Source organism: Limtongia smithiae (genome assembly GCF_038497785.1).
Source record: "Limtongia smithiae strain NRRL Y-17922 unplaced genomic scaffold V1518scaffold_13, whole genome shotgun sequence".
In the NCBI taxonomy this organism is placed as follows: domain Eukaryota; kingdom Fungi; phylum Ascomycota; class Lipomycetes; order Lipomycetales; family Lipomycetaceae; genus Limtongia; species Limtongia smithiae.
Window position 1 is genome coordinate 44,432 of NW_027117634.1, and position 21,177 is coordinate 65,608.

At 54.9% G+C, this 21,177-nt stretch overlaps 10 protein-coding genes across 10 annotated transcripts; 6 read left to right on the forward strand and 4 right to left on the reverse strand.

The window, feature by feature from the left end:
• Nucleotides 1-315: 315 nt before the first annotated feature.
• Nucleotides 316-2,264, reverse strand: V1518DRAFT_407341 (cytochrome P450; the record flags this gene model as incomplete). The annotated part of the gene is made up of 6 exons (XM_066901989.1): nucleotides 316-908; nucleotides 960-1,177; nucleotides 1,304-1,602; nucleotides 1,700-1,963; nucleotides 1,993-2,214; nucleotides 2,247-2,264. 6 exons carry the CDS (start codon nucleotides 2,262-2,264, stop codon nucleotides 316-318), a joined length of 1,614 nt encoding a protein of 537 aa, XP_066757437.1.
• A 178-nt stretch (nucleotides 2,265-2,442) lies between these two features.
• On the reverse strand, nucleotides 2,443-4,653 carry V1518DRAFT_109559 (cytochrome P450). The gene is made up of 3 exons (XM_066900673.1): nucleotides 4,042-4,653; nucleotides 3,324-3,990; nucleotides 2,443-3,275 (listed from the first exon to the last, which is right to left on the reverse strand). Exons 1-3 carry the CDS (start codon nucleotides 4,372-4,374, stop codon nucleotides 2,671-2,673), a joined length of 1,605 nt encoding a protein of 534 aa, XP_066757438.1. The 5' UTR covers nucleotides 4,375-4,653; the 3' UTR covers nucleotides 2,443-2,670.
• Nucleotides 4,653-7,415, forward strand: V1518DRAFT_109472 (fungal-specific transcription factor domain-containing protein). Its single transcript, XM_066900671.1, has 2 exons — nucleotides 4,653-4,758; nucleotides 4,836-7,415. The coding sequence occupies exon 2, from the start codon at nucleotides 5,034-5,036 to the stop codon at nucleotides 7,287-7,289; it is 2,256 nt and encodes a 751-aa protein (XP_066757439.1). The 5' UTR covers nucleotides 4,653-4,758; nucleotides 4,836-5,033; the 3' UTR covers nucleotides 7,290-7,415.
• Nucleotides 7,416-7,701: 286 nt separating this feature from the next.
• On the forward strand, nucleotides 7,702-8,919 carry V1518DRAFT_407344 (uncharacterized protein; the record flags this gene model as incomplete). The annotated part of the gene is made up of 1 exon (XM_066901990.1): nucleotides 7,702-8,919. The coding sequence occupies one exon, from the start codon at nucleotides 7,702-7,704 to the stop codon at nucleotides 8,917-8,919; it is 1,218 nt and encodes a 405-aa protein (XP_066757440.1).
• V1518DRAFT_422078 (YALI0D05687p KAB8284608.1 6-O-methylguanine DNA methyltransferase) lies at nucleotides 8,891-9,454 on the reverse strand. Its single transcript, XM_066905370.1, has one exon. It carries the CDS (start codon nucleotides 9,409-9,411, stop codon nucleotides 8,956-8,958), a length of 456 nt encoding a protein of 151 aa, XP_066757441.1. The 5' UTR covers nucleotides 9,412-9,454; the 3' UTR covers nucleotides 8,891-8,955.
• A 299-nt stretch (nucleotides 9,455-9,753) lies between these two features.
• On the forward strand, nucleotides 9,754-11,251 carry V1518DRAFT_110546 (uncharacterized protein). Its single transcript, XM_066900676.1, has one exon. The coding sequence runs from the start codon at nucleotides 9,847-9,849 to the stop codon at nucleotides 11,218-11,220; it is 1,374 nt and encodes a 457-aa protein (XP_066757442.1). The 5' UTR covers nucleotides 9,754-9,846; the 3' UTR covers nucleotides 11,221-11,251.
• Nucleotides 11,252-11,775: 524 nt separating this feature from the next.
• V1518DRAFT_422080 (mitochondrial 54S ribosomal protein mL60) lies at nucleotides 11,776-12,950 on the forward strand. The gene is made up of 3 exons (XM_066905371.1): nucleotides 11,776-12,103; nucleotides 12,214-12,443; nucleotides 12,511-12,950. Exons 1-3 carry the CDS (start codon nucleotides 12,054-12,056, stop codon nucleotides 12,561-12,563), a joined length of 333 nt encoding a protein of 110 aa, XP_066757443.1. The 5' UTR covers nucleotides 11,776-12,053; the 3' UTR covers nucleotides 12,564-12,950.
• V1518DRAFT_422083 (uncharacterized protein) lies at nucleotides 12,863-14,641 on the reverse strand. The gene is made up of 3 exons (XM_066905372.1): nucleotides 14,023-14,641; nucleotides 13,850-13,963; nucleotides 12,863-13,800 (listed from the first exon to the last, which is right to left on the reverse strand). Exons 1-3 carry the CDS (start codon nucleotides 14,170-14,172, stop codon nucleotides 13,072-13,074), a joined length of 993 nt encoding a protein of 330 aa, XP_066757444.1. The 5' UTR covers nucleotides 14,173-14,641; the 3' UTR covers nucleotides 12,863-13,071.
• A 167-nt stretch (nucleotides 14,642-14,808) lies between these two features.
• Nucleotides 14,809-15,477, forward strand: V1518DRAFT_110091 (uncharacterized protein; the record flags this gene model as incomplete). The annotated part of the gene is made up of 4 exons (XM_066900674.1): nucleotides 14,809-14,814; nucleotides 14,868-14,948; nucleotides 15,059-15,151; nucleotides 15,207-15,477. 4 exons carry the CDS (start codon nucleotides 14,809-14,811, stop codon nucleotides 15,222-15,224), a joined length of 198 nt encoding a protein of 65 aa, XP_066757445.1. The 3' UTR covers nucleotides 15,225-15,477.
• Nucleotides 15,478-15,696: 219 nt separating this feature from the next.
• On the forward strand, nucleotides 15,697-18,334 carry V1518DRAFT_110212 (uncharacterized protein). The gene is made up of 6 exons (XM_066900675.1): nucleotides 15,697-16,362; nucleotides 16,411-16,519; nucleotides 16,572-16,729; nucleotides 16,777-17,742; nucleotides 17,795-17,908; nucleotides 17,961-18,334. The coding sequence occupies exons 1-6, from the start codon at nucleotides 15,991-15,993 to the stop codon at nucleotides 18,054-18,056; spliced, it is 1,815 nt and encodes a 604-aa protein (XP_066757446.1). The 5' UTR covers nucleotides 15,697-15,990; the 3' UTR covers nucleotides 18,057-18,334.
• Nucleotides 18,335-21,177: the final 2,843 nt, after the last annotated feature.

Genomic DNA, 21,177 nt, shown 5'->3' on the forward strand with positions numbered 1-21,177 from the left:
TACTACGTCCGATATCTGGGAACTAATAGGAAGGGCCATACCAAGGAGAAAGCACTGTTTCCCGTCCGATCAACACACGTTAAGCTTCTTTGGGCCTACTTAGTACTGCGGTGGGAGACCACGCTGGAATCGTAGGTGTTCTTCTTTTTTGTTCTCCTACGCTCCTCCATTCCTTGAGGAGAGGAAGGCACAGTTGCAGAAAGGTGTTGAAGTTCGTGGTGGTGTACGAGTTGGGAGATTTCACGTACGCACTTCTGTGGCGCGCATCGCGCATTTCAACGAGGAAGGGATGTTGATTTTTTCGGTACGATCGCATTACCAGTCCGGCAAACTCCCGACGATCATAGGCAACCGGTTGACTGGTCGGTACGTAACTGGAGCTTCCCACTTTGTTGTGTGTGCCTCCTTTATCTTGAATTCAAACGACGACACAAGGGCGAGCAAGATTGTCTTGAAACTGAGCTCAGCGAAGCGGCGACCGATGCAGCCACGTCGTCCTTGGGAGAACGACAAGAACACAATATTGCTTGTCGCCTGCCGGCAGTTCCAGCGATCTGGATGGAAAACAAGCGCGTCGTCGCCCCATAACTCTGGAGACTTATTCAGCGCGGCGAAAGAAAATATAATGAAGGTGCCCTTGGGGATGAATTTTTCCGCAATGGTGGTGTCTTTCCGAGCCATGCGTATTGTCCCGATGACGGGGGGCGTGAGGCGGAGGACTTCGCGGGCGACATTGTTGAGGTATTTGCGGGAGTCGACGTTCTCCAAGGAGGTGATGGAGACGAGGCCGCCGGGGAAGTGCGATCGGATTTTGGCGCGTAAGCGGTCTTGGATGGCAGGGCATTTGGCGATTTGGTTTAGGTCGATGGAGCATGCTGATGCAGCTGTCTCGTGGCCCGCGACAAGGACTGGGAGAGTTAGCCGAATGAGGTGGTTGGGGAGATGAAAGGAGAACGTACAAGTTGTGAGTTGGCCGGCCATGTCGAAGACTGTCCATTCGCCACCTGTTTCCTCGATCATAACGCTGATCAAATCTGCTTCCTTGGAATGTAAAACCTGTCCCTCTCTTTGCCTCTGCGCGTGCGCTTCGAGTTTCTTCTCGACAGCCTCGACCGCGAATCTGCGAATAACCTCACGCGCGTGCCAGAGTGCGCGATTGGCTTTGAATGGCAAGTATCTGAAACCTGAGATTATTATCTGGCACGCGAAAATGACCTTGCTGAGGCCGCCACCTATGAATACATCGCGGTACGCGGCTGCGAGCTCGTTGTCTGGGTTATCGAGGCAGTTGAATGAGAGTTACAGGCCCGCTTGGTAGATGATATCAAGAGTGAGCGCAGTTAGTGTCTCGTGGACATCGATTTCTGCTTGATTGGCGTCGCTGCCGGTCGCGGCGTCCGTAATGAGATTGCGGTCATGCGCGACGAAGCGGCGAGATTCATCGAGGAAGACGAGCATCAAGGAATTCATATGTACGAAAGAGAACGCTTTGAGAAGAAGTTTGCTCTGTTGCTTGTGCATACCGCCTTCGCAAAGAGCACGCCATTGCCGAAGATTGGTTTGAAAGCTTCGGAGACGAACGGCGGACGGATGTAGTCGTAGCTGTTTATCATCATGATGTCGGTGAGAGCTTGAGGGACATCTGTAGTTGTTAGCGGAGCACACTCGAGTGGTATACGTAAGGAGAGAAAGTGCGTACAGGGAATATGGCGTCGTAGTTGAGCACGCTCTTGAGCACGAGGATGTCTTGGCCGCGATTATCCTCCGCATACTCGAAAAACGGAGTATCATCCCGGCGCCGGACCTCGTTTAGAAGGTCGCCAGAAGCCAGTGTGGTTTTGTCTTGGGACGAGGGCGGAGACGCAGCGGAGATACAAAGAAGGGGTAGATTTGGAAGTAGTATACTGGCCGGGCTAGGAGGAGCAACAGGACGAGCCTGTACAGCAGCGGGGACGGCATTCGGCTGATGTATTTGGAGCAAAAGAGCAGTACCACGACGGCAGAGAATGAGAAGAGCGTGGGGACCCCATGACAGCGAGCACTGCTGGTGGAGGATCGTCGCGTAAGTTCAGGCAGCAGAGGAGGCAGAGCCGAAGGACGAGGATAGACTACGGACGGATACATCAGTGGAGCGCGCTGCACTAGACCTCTATCAGATATGGTCACTATGTTATTCAGTAGTATGCTCGGTCGGTGCCTGCGGGCCAGGGGCATCTGCACGACGCACACAGAGACACAACGCGTACGCAACTCGCCACCAGCATTTCACGACATGGCGCCTGGACCGTCCAGAACGGCCACATCAGTACAAAGTACGCCGGTTCCGTCGCCAATTTCGTTCGGGCGCGCGGATGTCTTCCGCACAGGCAATTTCGCGTGGATTTCATACCGCTGAACTCAAACGTTGTGAGCGATGAGGACGGAACATGTGGTTAGCCTGGAACGGCTAGTGGGCCCCCCGGCGAAGCGAAGAAGCAGATTATTCTCCGGTCGCTGACAGCTCAGGTGCAGCTTCGGATATTGAGCTCACGATCGTGTTGCGCGAATGTATAACATACGGGTTGCACGTGGATGGCAGCGCCCGCCGATGGCAAAACCCGTAGTGGGAGATTATAGCTTTGTGCGGTTTAGATACTATATTCTACATCTAGTCTGAATCATGCCGAGTCCCTAATTGTCGGTGCCCCAGTCCGGTAGCGCCTCGACGATCAGCGGTAATCCACCGACAGGACGGTACGTGATCGACGAGCGGAACTGCACTTGCTGGCCCTCCTGCAAACTGAACTTGAACGAGGAGACGATGGCGAGCAAAATCGAGCGGAATTCAAGCTCCGCGAAGCGGCGTCCGATGCACGAGCGTGGGCCCTGGAGGAAGGATAAGAACGCGAGGTTGCTCGTGGCCTGTCGACCGTCCCATCTATCCGGGTTGAACTCGAGCGCATCCTCGCCCCACAGCGAGTGTAGTCTGTTCATGATGGCCGGGGAGATGATGATGGTTGTGCCCTTTGGAACAACGTGTCCGCAGATCTGCGTGGTCTCGCTCGCCATGCGCATTGTGCCCATCACGGGTGGAGTCAGTCGGAGCACCTCGCGTGCGACGTTGTTGAGGTATTTTAGTGACTCAACTTCTTCGTACGTGCGAATCGCGTCGAGGCCGCCTGGGAATTGCGTGCGGATTTCGGCGCGTAAGCGGTCTTGGATGTCTTGGTGCTGGCAGAGGAAGTGGAGTGCCAGTGTTGTCGCCGCCGCCGTGGTTTCATGGCCCGCAATCAGAACTAAAATATCAGCAACACTTCAACGGTAAAAAACGAGACAGAACTCACAGGTCGTCAACTGGTCCACCATATCCTCGACCGTCCACTCGCCCTTGCTCTCCCGGATCATGACGCTGATAATATCGTTCGACCCACCCTTCTCCTCCTGACTCGCCTTGTACGTCGCCAACTTCTTCTCGATCGCGTCGATTGCAAACTTACGGATAATCGTCCGCGCCTTCCAGATCTTGACGTTGCGCTTGAACGGCAAAAACTTGAACCCGGGAATCACAATTTGCAACACAAACATGATTTTGTTCACGGCGCCGGTTTGCGCAAACACGTTCTTGTACGCCAACGCGAGCTCGTTCTCTGGGTCTTCGAGCGAGTTGAAGTTCAGTCCGAGGCCGGCGCGGTAGATGATATCTAGCGTGAGTGAGCTGAGGGACTGGCTTACGTCGATGATGGCAGTGTTCGGAGTGTCGGACGCTGCAATGGTCTTGCGTACGACGCTGACATAGCGGCGCGATTCATTGAGGAACACTGGGACAAGAGAGTTGACATTTGCGAACGAGAATGCGGGCATAAGCAGCCTGCGCTGCTGCTTGTGCAGATTGCCTTCGGAGAAGAGGATGCCGTTGCCGAGGATGGACTTGAATGATCTCGCGATAATTGGCGGCTTGACGAAGGTGTAGCTGTGCGTTTGTAGGACTTCGTTCATCGCCTTGACCGAGATCTACACGCGTCAGACTCAGCCCCAGCTCCTTCATACAACAACGCGACTAACCGGAAACAATCTCTCGTTGTTAAGGACACCATACGTAACCATCAAATCATCATTCGGCAGCTCCTCCGCCCACTCTAGCACTTGCGTACCGTCCGGTCTCTGGATATTGTAACTGAAATGCCCGTACAGCCAATGCGGCTTCGCCTTCGGATGCGGCAGCTTACGCAGCGGGGATGTGTAGAACGCGTAGATCTGGTAATCGTAGAGCGGCTTGCCGAGGAGAACTAACATAATCAGTGGGTAGAGAAATACCCCCGCGATTGGGTACACCCATTTGCTGAAGGCGAGAAGTCCCGCGCTCACACACAGCGAGAGAATATTGCTGTTGACCATGGCGAATTTAGGCTGCGGAAGTGGAATTGTGATATTCTTATTGAACAATTGGGATGCTCGCGAGGTCCATACCGACGAGCGAATCGGATTATATAGAGAGTATACAGTGACGTGGACTCTTGAAGATGCTGACTATCTCGCCATTTAAACTTCGTCTAACCGTGATGTCTCTTTGACTCGGAGGTGTTTCTGCGATGTTCGCACCCGCGATGAATTCACCGCTGCGATAAGGTTTTCTGCATGCAGATATTTTGCCTTAGTGCGAACTTCGCTCTTCCACCACTACACAACATTCGCCGAGTCAGAGATTTTTGCTAATGCGAACTTTGCTCTCCGACCACTCCGAACATCATTCGCCGATTTAGAGATTTTTGTCCTCTTAAGGTAGTGCCCAACTACGTCCACAAAACTCTTGCTTGTAAATACAGCCTTGAAACGCCACGCTGACGATCGCCTCGAAGAAAATGAACATAATGGCTGTCGAGCGCGGATGCCCTTACCCGCAAGGATGCTGACATCGTGATCGCGCCATTGCTCACTCGCCAGTTCAAACTGAAGTTCGATATTGTGCGGTTTGGCATACCGTTCCGAGCATAGTAATGCCCGAGGTGTGTCCTGTTGTCGAGATCCCATAGCGCATTTAACCACCGCGCACCGCGATGAACGGAAACACGTCCCTCGCCGCGGACGCGGTACCTACAGCAGCGACCGCCGAGCCGCAACTCCCCCGCTTCGCATGTGTGATATGCCAGCAACGAAAAGTGAAGTGCAACCGGTTATCCCCGTGCTCGAACTGTTTGAAAGCGAATGCGTCGTGCGTGTACACGACGCCAAAACCGCCGAAGCGACGACGGAAAGCGAACGAAGCAATGGATTTGCTTGAGAAGTTGCGACGGTATGAAGCTGCGTTCAAGAATTTGACAACGGAGAAAGGGGTTGAGAACGAGGATAGCGCCACGACGACTGGCGGGCGTGAATCTGATGCGCCGTCGGAGGAGGGGATGAAGAGTAAAGGTGTTCATATCGCGCCGGCGAACGAAACTGATGGCCACGGACGACTGGTTATTGACAGGACCAAGACGAAATATTTCGACAGCTACACGTGGGCCGATTTCGCGGATTATTATATCACGGCGCGGAACGCTAGAGACAAGTCACAAGCGTCGCCGCTTTCGATCGTTGAATACGACGACTCAAGCTCTCCGGCGAGCTTTTCATTACAGCGACTAGCAAGCGGGTTGTTGCTTTCCCACGACTTCAGCGGCGAGGGCGCAACTATGACGTTGCCGGCGGCAGAACAGTTGCAGTATATGTGGTCGAGGTACTTGGAGAACGTCGATCCGGTCGCTAAGATCATACATGGGCCTACGGTTCAGAAGATAGTAGACGAATACGCCGCAAATCAGACGAATTTGTCGACGGAGATTGAGGCACTTTTGTTTTGCTTATGCGCGGTTACTATTGCGTCGTTGACGAATACAGATTGCGAGAAGGGACTCAATGCATCGCGAAAGGAGTTGTTGAAGTTATATCGCGTGTGTGCTGTGCGCGCGTTGACGAGAACTAGCTTTATCAAGACGACTGATGTCACGGTGTTGCAAGCATATGTTCTGTTTCTGTCATGCATTCGGCAAGAATGTGATCCAGATACATTCTGGTCCCTCACTGGCGTCGGACTTCGCATAGCTCAGCGCATGGGTTTGCATCGCGAGTTCTCGTTACAACAGGTATCTACATTAGAAGCCGAGACGCGACGGCGGTTGTGGTGGTACATCATCTGGATGGACAGTCTTAGCGCGAATATATGCGGCCTCAATCCCGTCTTCGAGGCGCTGAATTACGACGTCAGGTTACCGCTCAATGTGAACGACGCTGATCTTCTACCGGATATGAAGGCGCCGCCGGAGGAGCGGCAGGGATTCACGCAGATGACAACGTGCTTGATTCGATATAACGTGGGCCACAGTTTTCGAGAATGGCGGAGTCGTGATTTGACACGCAGGAGCTGGAACACTTTTTTCGATAAATCTGTTCCGTTAGAGGAAAAAGAGGCAGCGGCAAATAAGCTTGAACGACTATTTGAGGATAAGTTTCTCAGGTATATAGATCCGCTGGAACCGATGCATTCGCTGTGCTGTATCATTGCGCGCACGATCGTGTGCAAGTTCAGACTCGTGTTTCATCATCCACGACAGTACCCCGATATCTCGGCGATTCCCCCAGCCGAACGCGATTTCCAGTTTCAGACAAGCTTGAAAATCATCGAGTACTACAACCTGGGCATGAATATCCCGCATATCCACGGCTTCATGTGGCAAATCCTCGACAACTTCCAATGGGACGCCTTCGTCGTGTTGCTCAACGAACTGAAATACCGGACCCATGGCGTGGAGGCCGACAAGGCGTGGGAGCAGGTGGACAAGGCGTTTGGGAATTACTTTATGATTCTGCACGATTCGCAGCGGCCACTGCATGTGGCGGTGATCACGCTCGCTTTGGCGGCGTGGCAAGTGAGGGCGCGTGCGGTTGGGTATTATCTCGAGGAGCCGCAGTTTATAACTACTCTCAAGGCGGTGGGGTTTGACCCTTTTCCAGGGACCACGGACGATGACGCGATAGTTGAGCGTGACACGTCCGTGACTGGTGGCTCCACAACACAGATGCCGAGTCTGGGGTCCAGTAGAGCAACAGAAGCGCATGGAAGAGGCGACGAGAGCAGCATCGGCAGCACCGTTCTCTCCACAGCGAGCGGCCTTGAGGAAGAAGTCAACGGCGTACAGCACGGCGCGGGGGTACAGGACGTGGTTGCGGACATTCTCGAGTCGCTGGACTACGACAGCATCGACTGGGGCATGTGGGACTCGCTACTGAATAACCCAACAGGCAGTGCTGATGGATCAGGCAATAGATGTTGAACATGCGGGTATTTGGAGGTGTCTCTGGTGTATATAACTCTCTGCTTAACTGGTCAACTACAAAAAGGTGATATCAAAAGGTGCCGTGTCGAAAAAGGGGCTTCCGGTGGGCTGTCGTGAACCTTAATTTCACGATAACGCGCGTGCGGCTGAGATGACCAGGATGCCCCTGCAAGGACGCGCCTGTTCACGCGTAGTCAAAACAGCCGTTTCGAGGAGGGGGTAAACACTCCCCGCGCAGTTTCCGCAGCGACAGACATGGTGCGCGCGTACGACGCGCGCTGGCGACCCGGCTCCTTGTGCCAGATGCGGCAGGCGGTAAACAGTCTGCGTGGGCCTTAAGGACCCCGGCGGCGTCTCCGGATTTGCTCCCTCGCTTCTTGGCTTGCACATATACACACCGCTCTCCTACATGACCTACTTTGTCACGATAACACAAGCAGTCACATCTGCAACCGCGGCGGCGACATCCGCGATGACCTCTGCGACATCATCGGCGACGGCCGCGGCGAGTTCGTCGGAGGACGGGACTACATCCTCAGCTACTAGCACATGGGCGGTTACCGTGGTTTCGAGCACGTCGTATGCGTCGCCAAACGCTTCGGGATCAGGCGGGTTTCCAAAGGGCGTGATTGTCCTGTTTGCATTGATTGCAGTCGCATTTGCAATCGGCGGGTTTTACATTTGTCGACCGCGGCGGGACGGCGACGGCGAGATCGATGAGTGGACGCAAGAGCGGGTGGACGCGAAGAAGCGGTTTGATTCGATTGCGGACAAGATCTGGGCACGCAGCGGGGGAATATACAGGTCGCCAGGTGAACCGCTTGAGACGGTGAGCCAGGTGGTTGAGCGCGAGCAGCGGGGCGGGTATGTTGCACCAGCTGAGAGCGATGATGAGGACGACGACGACGACAAGCATATTCGCAAGAGCGACGGCGACTACGCGAATCCGAGCGAGAAGGAGAAGGAGGCGTTCGGCGCGGAGAAGGTGGAGGACAGTGACACCGCGTCGCTGTCGTCAAGCGCGTCGCTGCGCACGGCACTGGACTCGCTACACAAAGCAATAAACCCGTTCGAGCGCGCAGCGTCGGTAGTGAGCAGCAGCAGCCACGGCTCCGGAGCTATGGCGATGATTACGAAGGCGCAGCAAATGCCGGCAGCGCCTGCCCCACTGATATCCCGGGATGGCGGGTTCTACTACAACAGCCCTGTGCGGCCTGCGCCGTCGGTGAGCAACCTGAGCCAGAACTCGCACGTTATTGCCTACGACGCGCAATCAATTGGACGTACGCCCTCGCCGGCGTCCACTATGGCGAGTATCCCCCTCAGCTCGTACCACACCGCGTCGCAGCGCTCGGTCCCGATGCAGACCACGGCGTCCGGATATAGCATGTATCCGCCCGTGATGCAGCCCGTCGGGATAAGCAGCGATGCACCGCAGCCGGCGATTCAGATGGTGCCGGGCGTGGCGTCTACGGGAACGTCGCCCGCCGCGACGCCGCAGCAGTCGTATTCGGATTATGTCGCGTCGTACATGAACAGCGCTGCGTCGATGCAGCAGGCGCATCCGGCTTATCCTGCGTATTTCACACAGATGCCGCAGCAGCAGAATCCGACTTACTACCATTAGTTATGTTTTAAGCGGAGTCGGCATCGTGCTGGAAAATTATAATACATTAGCACTAGGTATACTTTCGTAGATTTCATCGTCATCGTCGTCGTCGGCACGCGGGAACCAGCCGTAGTCGCTTAAACTGATGATACGTGGCCGATTATTACTATCCCCGCGGACTTCAATCCCTTCGGCCTGTAAGCGCTGACCTTGTCTATCCATGCTCTCACGCGCACGAAACGCGATCCGCCCATCGGAGGAGATAACCCGCCACCACGGTACTGATTCGCTATTAAATTCCACAAGCGTAGTTGCTGCTCCGTCTTCGCCTTCGTTGTGATTCCCTGCACGCAAGTACTTGAGCGCGGAGCCGACTTGTCGCGAGTTCTGTGGCGCTCCGATCATACGCGCGATGTGGCCGTACGTTGTGACGTGACCGACAGGCACGCGTTGCACCATCTCGTAAACGGAGATGTAGAAGCTCTCTGCCTCATCGGAGAGCTTAGGCATGGCGACGTAGCGGGCTGGTACGCAGGAAAGAGCGCCAGGATGTAGAGACTCAGGAGTCAGGGGAAGGCGGGGTGTGTAGGGTAATATGCGGTACGAGCCCCTGGGAGTGCCGCAACGGCGTCAGCCCTTGCGAACGAGACGACGGATCCGTGTGGGGACTCTGGCTGCCGTACACCTTCTGCCTTCTTTGACTTATCTACCACCGTCAAAGACTCGCGCGCTCTGCTGTGAGCGCGGTCTGGTTTGTTGAGACTGAGTGCTTGCTACCACCGCAAAATATCTGCCGACCAGCACATATCTCAGCCAACTGGCGTCCGTACGACATATTGGAGTGTGCCTAACCAACAAGCACTTTAAGCGTTCTATCCGCCTCCCCACACGGCTCTTCACCACACTGTGTCGTCCCTGCCACGGCCACACACCCTAGTCTCGCCAATGTCGACGACGGCACGCACTCCCCTTGCGGGACGACGTTTCGCCGACGAAGTCGCCTCGCTTGTTCTGAACGGTTATACAGCCGACATAGAGGCCTCGCTGGCGGCGTTGTCAGCGCAGCGTCAAGCACTGTTTAACGAACGAAGGAACGCGACGATACATGAGATTAAGGAAATTATTAAGATGAAGATCGAAGAGGTTGTGGTGTATTTTGCCGAATTAGCCGCGGCCGAGGAAGCGGCGAGTACGATATCGACGCCGGCTATGACAACCGCGACGACGGCGACGGGGACTACGAAGCGTTCTGCACTGACGCCGCCGCCTATTCCAAGTAGCCTGCGCAGCCGCGACGGTGCAAGTAATAAACGCTCCCGCAGCGGTGAAAAGAAGAAAGTCATGTTCAATCTTGGCGAGAAGATTCCCCTCGTGAGCCCCGCATCGGACCTGATGCTGCCGACAGAGGTTGTCGTTGCCGACTCCAACGCAGACGCGCAGTATTTCAAGTTACCCGCGCATATGGCGAAGCTTGACCTTGATGATGAGTTCGTGGGCACGTCGGTGTTGGGCTCAGGGCGGTTTGTGAGCGGACGCAGCGAAGCTGCAGCGTCGGAGACTCTGGCGTTCGAGACGTACCCGACGCTATATCGGCATGTGAGCGATAGTATGGTGGTCACGATATCCGAGAACGAAAAGTCCGGACCACTCAAGTTCACGACGACCGGAGCGCGGCCTGCTGGTGACGACGACGGTGACGACGTGATGTTCCACCTCGACGAAACATTGAGTCCACGGGGTTCGCCGCCTTCGACGTCCTCATTTGTGAAGCCTCCGTCGTTCAGGTTCCAGGTAGGACGGTCACAGTCGTTTACGGATTATAACCCCTCCGCGTGGAAAACCGAGGCAAAGGCAGCTACGCAAAGTGGGTGGACGGGAAATCAGGCGTCATTCCAGACATCGGCGACCAACCGCGTCGGCAGCTCGGGCAGTCTCAACATGGCTCTTGCCGGGGCCACAAATGAGAGCGACGAGGTGCCGGCATCCACGCCTGCCGTGAATATCGGCGGCCCGAGTAAACCCATATCTACTGTGCCGGTTGTGCCTAAGGAAGACAGCGCCGCTGCGGACGTGGTGAGCCTATCAACATATGGCTCCAGTGCGCCTATCGAGATCGACGTGCCGTCCGCCCCGCTCGGCCGCTTCGGCTCACGCTCGTTACACGACAATAGCGGCGAAATGGGTCTTCCAGGCGGCATGCTGGGCGAGGATGAGGAGTACCAGCTTTTGAAGATGCGGAGTCTTGAGAATCCAAATAATCTGAGCTTTTCACACCGGATTATATGGGAGGATAAGATCGGCTTTCATCAGAGCCGATGAAAGCGTGAGCATCGTGTTTATCTGTGTTTTGTTGTTGCATCGTCTAGGTTTTGATTACAGGCGTTAGGACCAATTTTGTCTACCCTTTGTTTTTGGTTTACCCCCGGTGCGCGTATCGTTCGCCAAATTTGTGTTAAACCATCTTTGTGTCCAGTCATGTTTAGGAGTTACTCCAGGTTGTGAACTGAATTTCAGCATTCCATCTTTTGCTTGTGTTGTTAACTTCCCCTTACAAGACATAGTTCCATTATGTTTGCAATCTTTTGGCTTGCGTTTCTGTCAATGTGGGTAGGTATACTCTACGTTATGCTCGCGTATGACGTCTGTGCTCTTGTGGTCTCGGTGTCTTTTGTATATAGACAAGGCTGAATGGCGTGTTGCAGAGCGTCTATTCATCAGATCGACATGTTTTACCGACGGTTCGGCTGGTGTGTTGTCGTAGTTCGTTAACCGTCAAGCTGTGAAAGATAATACTACAAATTCAAAGATTGTACAAACGCGTATACAGCTGGACTTGAAGCGTGGTGCAGATTGTGTAGGATCATGGAGTTCGTCGTGGAGTGAGACAAGCCTCGACGGCTCAGCCGCGCTATGTCATTTTTCAGAGTTGCCCATCGCGATAACTCTGACGAACCATCAGCGCGCCTGCTCCCCACATTCCACATTACTACTCACCAGCATTTCCATTCGTCGTCTACTGTGTCGTGCGTATACGGCAACAAGAGTGTCGTATCATCCTCGACTTTACTCGAGGCAAACAACCGTCACTCCGTACGGCTGGTGGAGATATTCAGCACAAAACTTTGCTCGCGACAAGGTCGGATTAGAACAAGATGTTTGGACCTTTTAGAGCGTCCAGTCCCGCTATGAGCGGTCTTCTATGGTATGTTGACGCGCACTCTGAATGCACTACCTCTTTCCCATCCCTCTAGCGAGCGAGAATGGGGACGCGAGCGGGAACGGGAGACAGTGAGGAGACACTAACACCTCCAGGAAAATCCCTTGGCGCATGTCCGCCCCCCAAAAATACCGACAACGACGGCGCCTCCGCGCTGTTGACAATGTAATCGACACTGTCGAAAAAGGCCTTGAGATGAAAGGTCTGACATGCCACATGCTTGAGCGGCTGCGCCGCGAGGTGCCACGGGAGGAAGATATGGATCCGAAGGATAAGTATACAACGTTCAGCAGGAAGGAGCGGTTTTATCGGAAGGGGTTGCACAGTAAGTTATACGTTGCTTGAACGACGGAAAGAGAGAGAGGAGTTGTATAGATGCTAATGGGCTTTAGAAATGGCAAAGTGGACGAGACGCACGATTCGGGTCAACCCGAAAGGCTTTTAGACAATTAGTGATAATGCCTGTCAGCATCTTCTTCTCGCTTAGCTCAACGCATGATATTCAGAATGCCGACGAGTGCTGGACGATTGAATATGGGAGGTTGGAGATCCACAATTTGTACTGTATATAGTCTTCGTTAATACGAGACGAAAGGGTTAGCAAGGACAACTTTTGTCTTCTCATATTCCAGCAGGTCAACCGTTTTTGGGCGGTAAGTGCATGATCCAGCACCCACCGAACATGCTAAGACAGCTCATAAATGAGTGTCGTTCAAATATGTCGGAGCAGGTGTAGAGTGCTTATCCACGTTCAAATCAGATAATCGCCACCTCTATTATCTATTGCAGAGTAGTGATGTAACAATGTATACAGTGTTAATGAAAGAAAGAACAGAAAGCAAACTCCAATCTCCGAATACAAAACCCAATGTAGTGCCGCCTAATCAAGTGTACTTTTAATCTCCGGTGTCATGACTTGTTAAATGTAAAGAGCTGTTCAATCCGAAACGCATCTACTCCTTAGCCGCCTGTAGCATTGGACTAGCCGATTCCGAGTACGGCGGCTCGACGTCCTTCTTGCGGAGGTCAAACACCTTGCGATTACGGCGAACTTTACCGTTCTTGATATTGCGACGTGAGCGCATGATGATGCTGGAGAGATCGTCGTCATCTTTGGACTCGTCGTCGTAGTGGTGTCGCTCGACCATGGATCTGCAGACCGCGTCGGGGATTGTGGGGGTCACGAGACTAAGTGTTTGTTGACTTGCTGCGAGGAGAGAAAGGTGGACCATGTTTGTGTGACTCAGCGAGGGGAGGTCGGGGTTCACTTCGGAGAGAGTAACAGCTTTCAGACGGGGAGAGGAAGGAATACATTTGTCGTTGGCAAACACGGCCATGGGTGGGTTGCCGCTCGGCGTCCATCGCTGACTGAGCTTGAAGATCATGGTGGGCAAATCTTCGCGGAAAAGCAGACGGAGTTGGTTCTCGATTTGGGTTTCGATCAACCGAGCGATGGGGGGGATGGAGTCGAAGGTAGAAGAGATCTTGATGGACTCCAGAGGGTCATTGCGGAAGACGAGTGTCGCGCCTTTGGCCTTGGAAAAGACGAGGATGACGATTCCTGAAAGTCTGATTTCGGAGAGTGTGATTGTGAGTGGGAGCTTAAGAGACGAGTTGGCCGCCAGAAAACCTGGGGATGTGAATGACGGTGTGAGGTGGGAGTAGATGTTCAGAGGATTGGCCTAGAACTGTTAAGAGGGTCCTGCATACAGTGTACAAACAGATACACACCTCTACCAGCGTACGCAATGTGATAAACGCGTCGCCACTGTAGGCCATCTTAAACACACCGCGAAATCGATCATCAGCAAGGTCACCGATTTCGACGATCTCGAGCTCCGGCGGCTGTAATCACACTGTCAGCAGCTGTTGGTCTGAATCGCGTCAATGCACACAACGCGTACCTTTGTTCCAAAATTCAGGTCAGAGACATGGATAGTGTCAACGATGATGGGCGGCTTTGTACCCTTGTTCAGTGCCTCGGTGAGGAGAGTCTTGACTTTGGGGTAAAAATCTTCCTCTGTGGATAGAGGCCATGAGAATTGGAAGGACATTGTGGTGGATTATGATAGAGTCGACATAAGAGAGCTTCAGGAGGGAAGTTGTGGGATGACTCGATGCGCGTGTGAGTAGACAGGATATGCTGCTGCCGTGCTTAGCTGTAGAGCAGTGCGGAGTGACGGGTTGTTGTGGTTATTTGCCGGCTATACGCTGGTTCTGCGAATCCAGCAAACGACACACTGGGATAAGCGTGATGCGGACGGCAGATGGCCTGGTAATATAAGCTGCGAGTAGCAGAGACGAAGATATCGGGCACGCCGCCTCTGGACTGGGGGCTAGAGGTGAAGAACAGCAAAGGAGTGTGGCGGGGAAGCTGAGGTCGCGTGAGGATTTGCGGATCGTGATTTTTCGCTTGCGAGGATTCCGCCAGCCCGAGCTCTTCAGCAGTAGGGGGTTAGTAGCCGCTAGCCGCTTTGGGTAGCACGCAAACAGCGCGTAATCTGTGCTCACGGCTACTCTGGGCGTGCTCAGCACTGCGGTGTGCCGCAATTCCCGCGCCTTCATTGGCTGGCCATACAGCCCTAGCCCTGGTCATGCCACGAAGACGCAGCGGCTTCGCGAACGCAAGACTTCGTCCTATAGTAACTAGCTCCATCCCCATCACTAACCATACCTCCGACGTCGTCATAATGAGTGTACGTGCTACGAGAATCGACTGCTGAAGTTCTTTGGTACTAACTTGCTACAGGCCGCAAAGTCCGTCAGCTCCATCATCAACAAGCAATGGTACTACCAAGCCAACCCCATGAAGCGTGAGCTCTGGATGAGAGTATGTCCCGGTGTATTGGCGATGCTAGTCAGCGGTTCACTATGTTTACACAGAACTGCTCTGAAAGGCATCGCTTCTATGACCAGTTTTATCTAACGACCTCATTCTAGCACCCCCGGAGCTCCCTCTACATCATTCCCTACTGGATCACCTTCTGGGGCAGCATGGGCTACGCTGGCTACTACCTCGTCCGGATGGGTCTGGTACGTGTTTATCTGTTCTGGAGGTGAGAATGCCACTGACCGAATCGGCGTACAGGGCAAGAAGGCGGAGTAAACCAATTCACGAGATTCGACGACTCACTGTTCCTGAAGCGCGCAGCACACACGCGATGCGATACGCTCGGGTTTGGCATTGCACAGGCCTTATAATTTCGATTTAGTGATTCACTAGTGGTCATTGAAGCGCTTGTTCGGATGTACAATATGTTAGACGAACATGGCTTTTCTTTCGAAGTACTACATGATATGGCAAACTCTGAGAGTCTGAAGTTGGAAGCTGCTTTCTAGAAAGTGCAGGGAGTGCTCTGGCTGAGTTCGGGTTGAGTTGGCTGGCGAGCCCGGAGCTAGCTGAGTGACTGGCACACATCGGTACGCTGACACTCGTGTCTGTTGTACTGCACCAACCGCCTTTACCACCACAAAAACGTAGACTTCTATGCTTCGCTACTTGTCTCATTCTCTTACGAATGCTGTTGGCAGAGTCGAAAATTCAGCACAAGTGCACACAGCACAAGTGCACAGTGTTGCGCGCACAATTGAGTTCGCGCCAAACTATAACCTCCGCGCCGCCGTGCGTCGTTTGCCAGCGACGCCTCTGACTCCAACCTCCGTCCATACGCGCCCGTCTGCTCCACCTTCGCCCAGTTAAGTCAGCTCGGGCCGGGTCCAGATCCTTCTGCCATCACATTCCTATCGGTTCCGCGACCGCAATACCCCGTCTGTGTCCCTGTCGAACCCCTGTTCTCCCAACGTGTGAGATCAGCGTTCAGCGTGCATTTCTCTAGCATTTTAGCAGCCAAGCTATCATACACAGCAGTACCATGGCTGCCGCGACGACGCCGACAGATTTTGAAGATAACAACCCGTTTGCGGGCGCGGACGACCTTGCGACGGACCAGTTGCAGAGCACCGATCACTTTGCTGCAGCCGTGGACGGTAGCAGTAGTACAGATCCCGGCGACAAGTCGCAGCGCTCGATGGTGGACGGGTTCCCTAGCTTCAGAGACAGCTACGACACGTCCTCGCATGTGGATTCGGACTCTGCGGAGCCGGTGGCGGGGAAGTCGTCGTACTCGTCGCAGATCGAGCAGATGCTGACTGAGAATCCTAATCTGGAGATCTTGATTATCGGTGCGGGCAAGAACCAGGAGGGGAGTGGCGGTGGATACATCATGTACGCCGTTAAGACTGGGGTACGTGTAAGTGACTTGAATCGACAATGTGAGTACTAATCTCTACAGGCCCTGGTCGTGCGACGCAGATACTCCGAATTCGAAAGCCTGCGGAGCGCGCTGACTCGGCTATTTCCGACACTGATCGTGCCTCCCATCCCGGAGAAGCACACCATGTGTACGTCGTACACAGATGCTGCTAACTTGATACACGTACTAACACGTTGCAGCCGACTACGCCGCGAAACCGACAAAAGCACGAGAAGACCTAAAAATCATCGAGCACCGCCAGCGCATGCTTGCAGTGTTTCTCAACCGATGCCGAGCCATGCGGCAAATCAGATCGCACCAGGTGTTTCAAAAATTCCTGGATCCTAACGTCAGCTGGGTATGTACCATTGCCCGCTTTCTAACCTGCGCGACTAACGTGCGCAGATCGAGGTCCTCAACTCGGCGCCGCTGACGCTCATTCCTAAATATGTTCTCCGAGCACCGCCACTCAATACGGCAGCACCGACACCCGGCCACGCATACCTTCCCGTTCCGCCGGCCTCAGCGCGGCTGCGTGAAGGCGACGGGATTGAATTCCAAGCCGCGGAAGCGCATGCAAAGGAGTACGAAATTGTGCTTTCCGGCGGGATTGATCGCGTGAACAAGCGTATTCTGCGGAAATACGGCGACATTGCCGCCGCGCTTGCAGAGTATGGTGCACGGTTGAACGCGTGGAGTCTGAACGAGAGCAATTCACTGGCCGCGGCAATTGAGAAGGTGGGCCAGGCGGTGGATAGCACGTACATCGCGACGGAGTGCCTTATTCAGTCACTTTCAGAGTCGTTTTCCGAGCCGCTGGGCGAGTCGGCGCAGTTTGCGTCGGTCGTGAAGGCAGTGCTGAAGTATCGACACCAGAAGGCGCTGCAGTACGAGATGACGCTGAGTTCTCTGAATACGAAGAAGGATGTGTTGTTCGGGCTCGAGCGGACGGAGATGGAGTCGCAGCGGATCAACGATTACTTGCTCCACCGCGATAATGATGGCGGCGCGAACGGCATGCAGGGGACTGCGGACGCGTCGATTAACCCTAGCGATATCGAGAATTCACAGCCTACGTATGAGTACGCCGGTGCTACCGAGGAGGACGCTGTCCCGAAGACGATGGAAAACGGGGACGACGGCCAAAGTACCGCGACGATCCGCTCCAGCGTGAACGACGACGAGCTCTTCCCACCAACGCACGCGGAATCCTCGTCGATGACAGCGCCGTCGAAACCCACGCGGCGCAGCAACGGGTTCAAGTTCCCTGGGATTGGAAAGCTGAGCGACGCGATTCACGGGATCGTGGACGTGGATCCGGAGGCTACGCGGCGTAATAACATCGGCAAGACACGTGAGGAGATTGCGATTGTAAGTGTACCGTGGGGTAAGGACAGAGATAGGCCGGGGCTAACGGTGGCAGTTTGAAACGGCGTTACAAGTCGCGGATTCGGATTTGCGGCAGGCGTCCGAGTCAGTCAAGGCTGATCTCGCGCGGTATCAGAAGACAAAGTCCCAGGATTTGCGAAAGATCATGGTGAGCACCCCTTCTCTTTGATTAGAGTTGACAGGATGGCTGACTGGTGTAGATTGCGTACGCGAAGTGCCACATCGAGTGGGCGCGCAAGAATCTAGAAGCATGGGAAGAAGCCAAGGCGCATGTGGACAAGATCACGGTTAAGTAGACAAGGGTCTACATTAGTTTACAGCATCGTCGGGCACTCCGGAGAGGAGCACAACACCTCACAGCGATTTGCTATATATTACAACCGCGACGCCCAGCTAATCTGCGTGTCGCGTCACGCAGCGCACAGTGGAGCGCGTCGGTTCGCAGCACCACAACGTCGACACTGCATCGCGACAACAGGACGCGCCATGGTGTCCGGTCTGGGGTGTGGGTGTGTTTTGAGTTGCAACAGCATTTTGCGTTTTGTTTATTTCTTATCTATTCGTTGATCCACGTGTCTCGTGCAGTCTAGTCAGTGTGCCTTTTTTGGGTTATCCACAAGTCAGTATTTTCACTCGTCAGTCAGTAGAGGGGTGTACTCGTAAGCGCGTGTTCGATCACGAGGAGTCCTAAATCCTGCTGCACGCCCGGACGTGGCCGGCGGCAACCAGATCTGCATGAGCATGCGCACAAACGAAACACGCTTATTTCAAATTCTGCAGGTCTACATCGAAGTTCCAGGCGCGTGCGCAGGCTTGCCCGCAGGTTTGGGTGCGTGGCTCTGTGTGGCGGCTTAGCGCGTTTCAAGAGGGTACGCGGCGGGCGAGGCGCGTGTAATTTGCCGTCCGTGTCGTGTCGTTTCATTTTGTGTCGTGTCGAATCGAGGCGCTGGTGCACACTGCACTGTGGAGTTGCAGTGGTGATAGGGTGGCCCACGAAGCAAGATTAAGGATAAGTGCCGTGGACGCCCGGTGACAGGCGCAGGATGCCACATGCTGTGGAGGAGGAGTAGCAGGTGCAGTGTGCGGTGTTTTAACACCCGCCATCGAGCTAGAACGGCCCACGCGGGAAAAAGAAGGTTCCTGACGTGTGCGTCCGCGGCGAAGGGTCGTGAGCCTAAGTATGAGAGCGGTGGTTAGCAAGACTAGACCAGAAAGACATACCGGAATATAGCCGTCAAGGATGGTGAAGAAGATGGAGTGGATAACAGCGACGGGGAATTTTCGAGACGGTCGCGTGGACGCGGTGTTCCAAGGTTTTGTCTCCTCGCGGACGCCATGATATGCACTCTCGCTTGTTGTGCCCCCCTTCAAAAAAAAAAAAAAAAACAAGGGTGCGATAAAAAAAAAAAGGATCTCGCACTCCAACGCAGTCCTCGATCAGCAATTCGCGGGCCATAATCAGCAAGTCATCGTCGTCGTCGTATTTCTCTGCACTTCTGCACAGGAGGCGGGCCAACGGACCTTCCGCACGCCGCCACCGCCGCCGGCGGCGCCCCTTGTTTTCCCCTGCCGCTCGGATCGGGCGATCCCCTCCCACAACGACGCTATCCCCGAAGCGTGTCGCAGCAGCGAACCGCGATGAGCTATTGACGCGTATAAAAACGAGTCACGGCCATTATTGATCACAGCATCCTCGCATCCGCAGAAATATAGAACTTTTCACGAAAAGTCGGTACCGTAACAGAACGTATGCCATACCCCGTCGTTGCACAGCTGTCGGGCTGTCGTCGCGGGCGGGAGAATCCGCGAAATATGTGCGCGGGCCGGCATTTTTTGTGAAATAATTTGTTCGGGACGCGTGCATGGACGGTCTGTGACCGTGCGGGTCCGGCGCCGGGGCCTCGGCTTCGCTCGCTGTTCGTAACTCCGCTTAGTTCGAGTTTTCACGAGTATCATCGTCGTTAATGCCACGCGAGTCCATGTGAAGTGTGCGTCTGCTGGCGGTTAGCGTTAGATGTGCTGGAGGAATGGTGTAGGAAAGAGGGAAGGGCGCTCACGATTTCGCGAATGAGGGAGGTAGGTGGTGAGCGGGATGGGACGCCGCGGCGGTCGAATCCTGCGAGCGCAATGGATTAAGATACGGTCGTCAATGGACGACGCGTGCGCTGTGTGACGACGGCAGCGAGGCAATAGTAGTGACGATGGTGGACGAGGCAGCGCAGTCGCACAAAACCCGGCCATCAAAGGCCTCCTCAGTCGGCGAAGTCGAGGCGAATCCTCAACGATCATCAGTAGTCCATATCTCCCGCTGAGAATACTCATCACAGCCAAACCGGCAATAACGACTCTGCTCTCCCCGCCGGGCTAAAAAGAGGTGCGAAAGATGGCGAGCCTGGTGTCGGTGATAGACGTGGAGGCTGCTCAAGCACTGCTGCGGTCACACCGCCCGCCGCCCGCTCTGCTTCTCGAGTCGCGCGTGAAATCCGATTCCCTTAGGTGTGCTCCGTCTCTCAGATCGAGACGGATGCGCTTGGTATGATGTAGCGACAAATTAGCAAATCTGGCAGTCGCGTCGGCAGCTGCTATCATCGTCATCCTCCTCCTCCTTCTCCTCTTCCTCCTCCTCCTGCTGTTCCTCCTCGTCGCGCGCCGCGCAAGTCCTCGCCCGCGCGGCAGTCGCGAGACCGATATATATGCACGCCCTGTACGTGCCCACTCTCTAGGCGCAACGGTAGAGCACCTCCGAATTGTGGTGTACAAAGGCTGGCTGAGAGGCACGCTCACGCGTCCATCACACCGGCGATCGCGAGCTAGTTCGGTTTTGGCAAATGCGCCTAGCTGCCAGGGCGGCGCCGTACAGCGGCGGCGGGTGCGCCGCGCGCGCGTATTTGCTATTTAGCAACGCGAGGAAAATACGCAGAGCGTGGGCTGCCGCGGGAGCGTAGCGACCGCGGCAGCAGCAGGACAGCGCCATTTCGCGCGAACGCGTCGACGTGACGCGACGCGTGGTTTGTTTATATCCACGTCGGGCACATCGCGGGCGGCGCGTCGGCGGGAGCGGGAGCGGGAGGCGCAGCTGTGGCTGACGATCGGCGGCGCAATTGTCTCTGATGCCGTGGGTCCCGTGCATTTAGAGTGCGCACCTTAATCACCTCCACGGCGGCCGGGCGATGATCGCCAACTTCCACGCTGCGGTCGCATGGATGGCACATGGCTGGCGGTCGTGGTGGCGGCGGTGGGCGGTGCTGTTGCACGACGGCAGGCGCGCGGGGCGGGAAGCGCGACGGATCGATGGAGAACGGGGGTAGAGCGCTGGCGGCGGTCTGGCGGACGGCGCGCTAGCAGGTCCGGTGCCAGTCCTCCTTGGGCGGCCACAGAATAGGAGAACCGACGTAGATTGCGTCGAGAGGAGCGCGG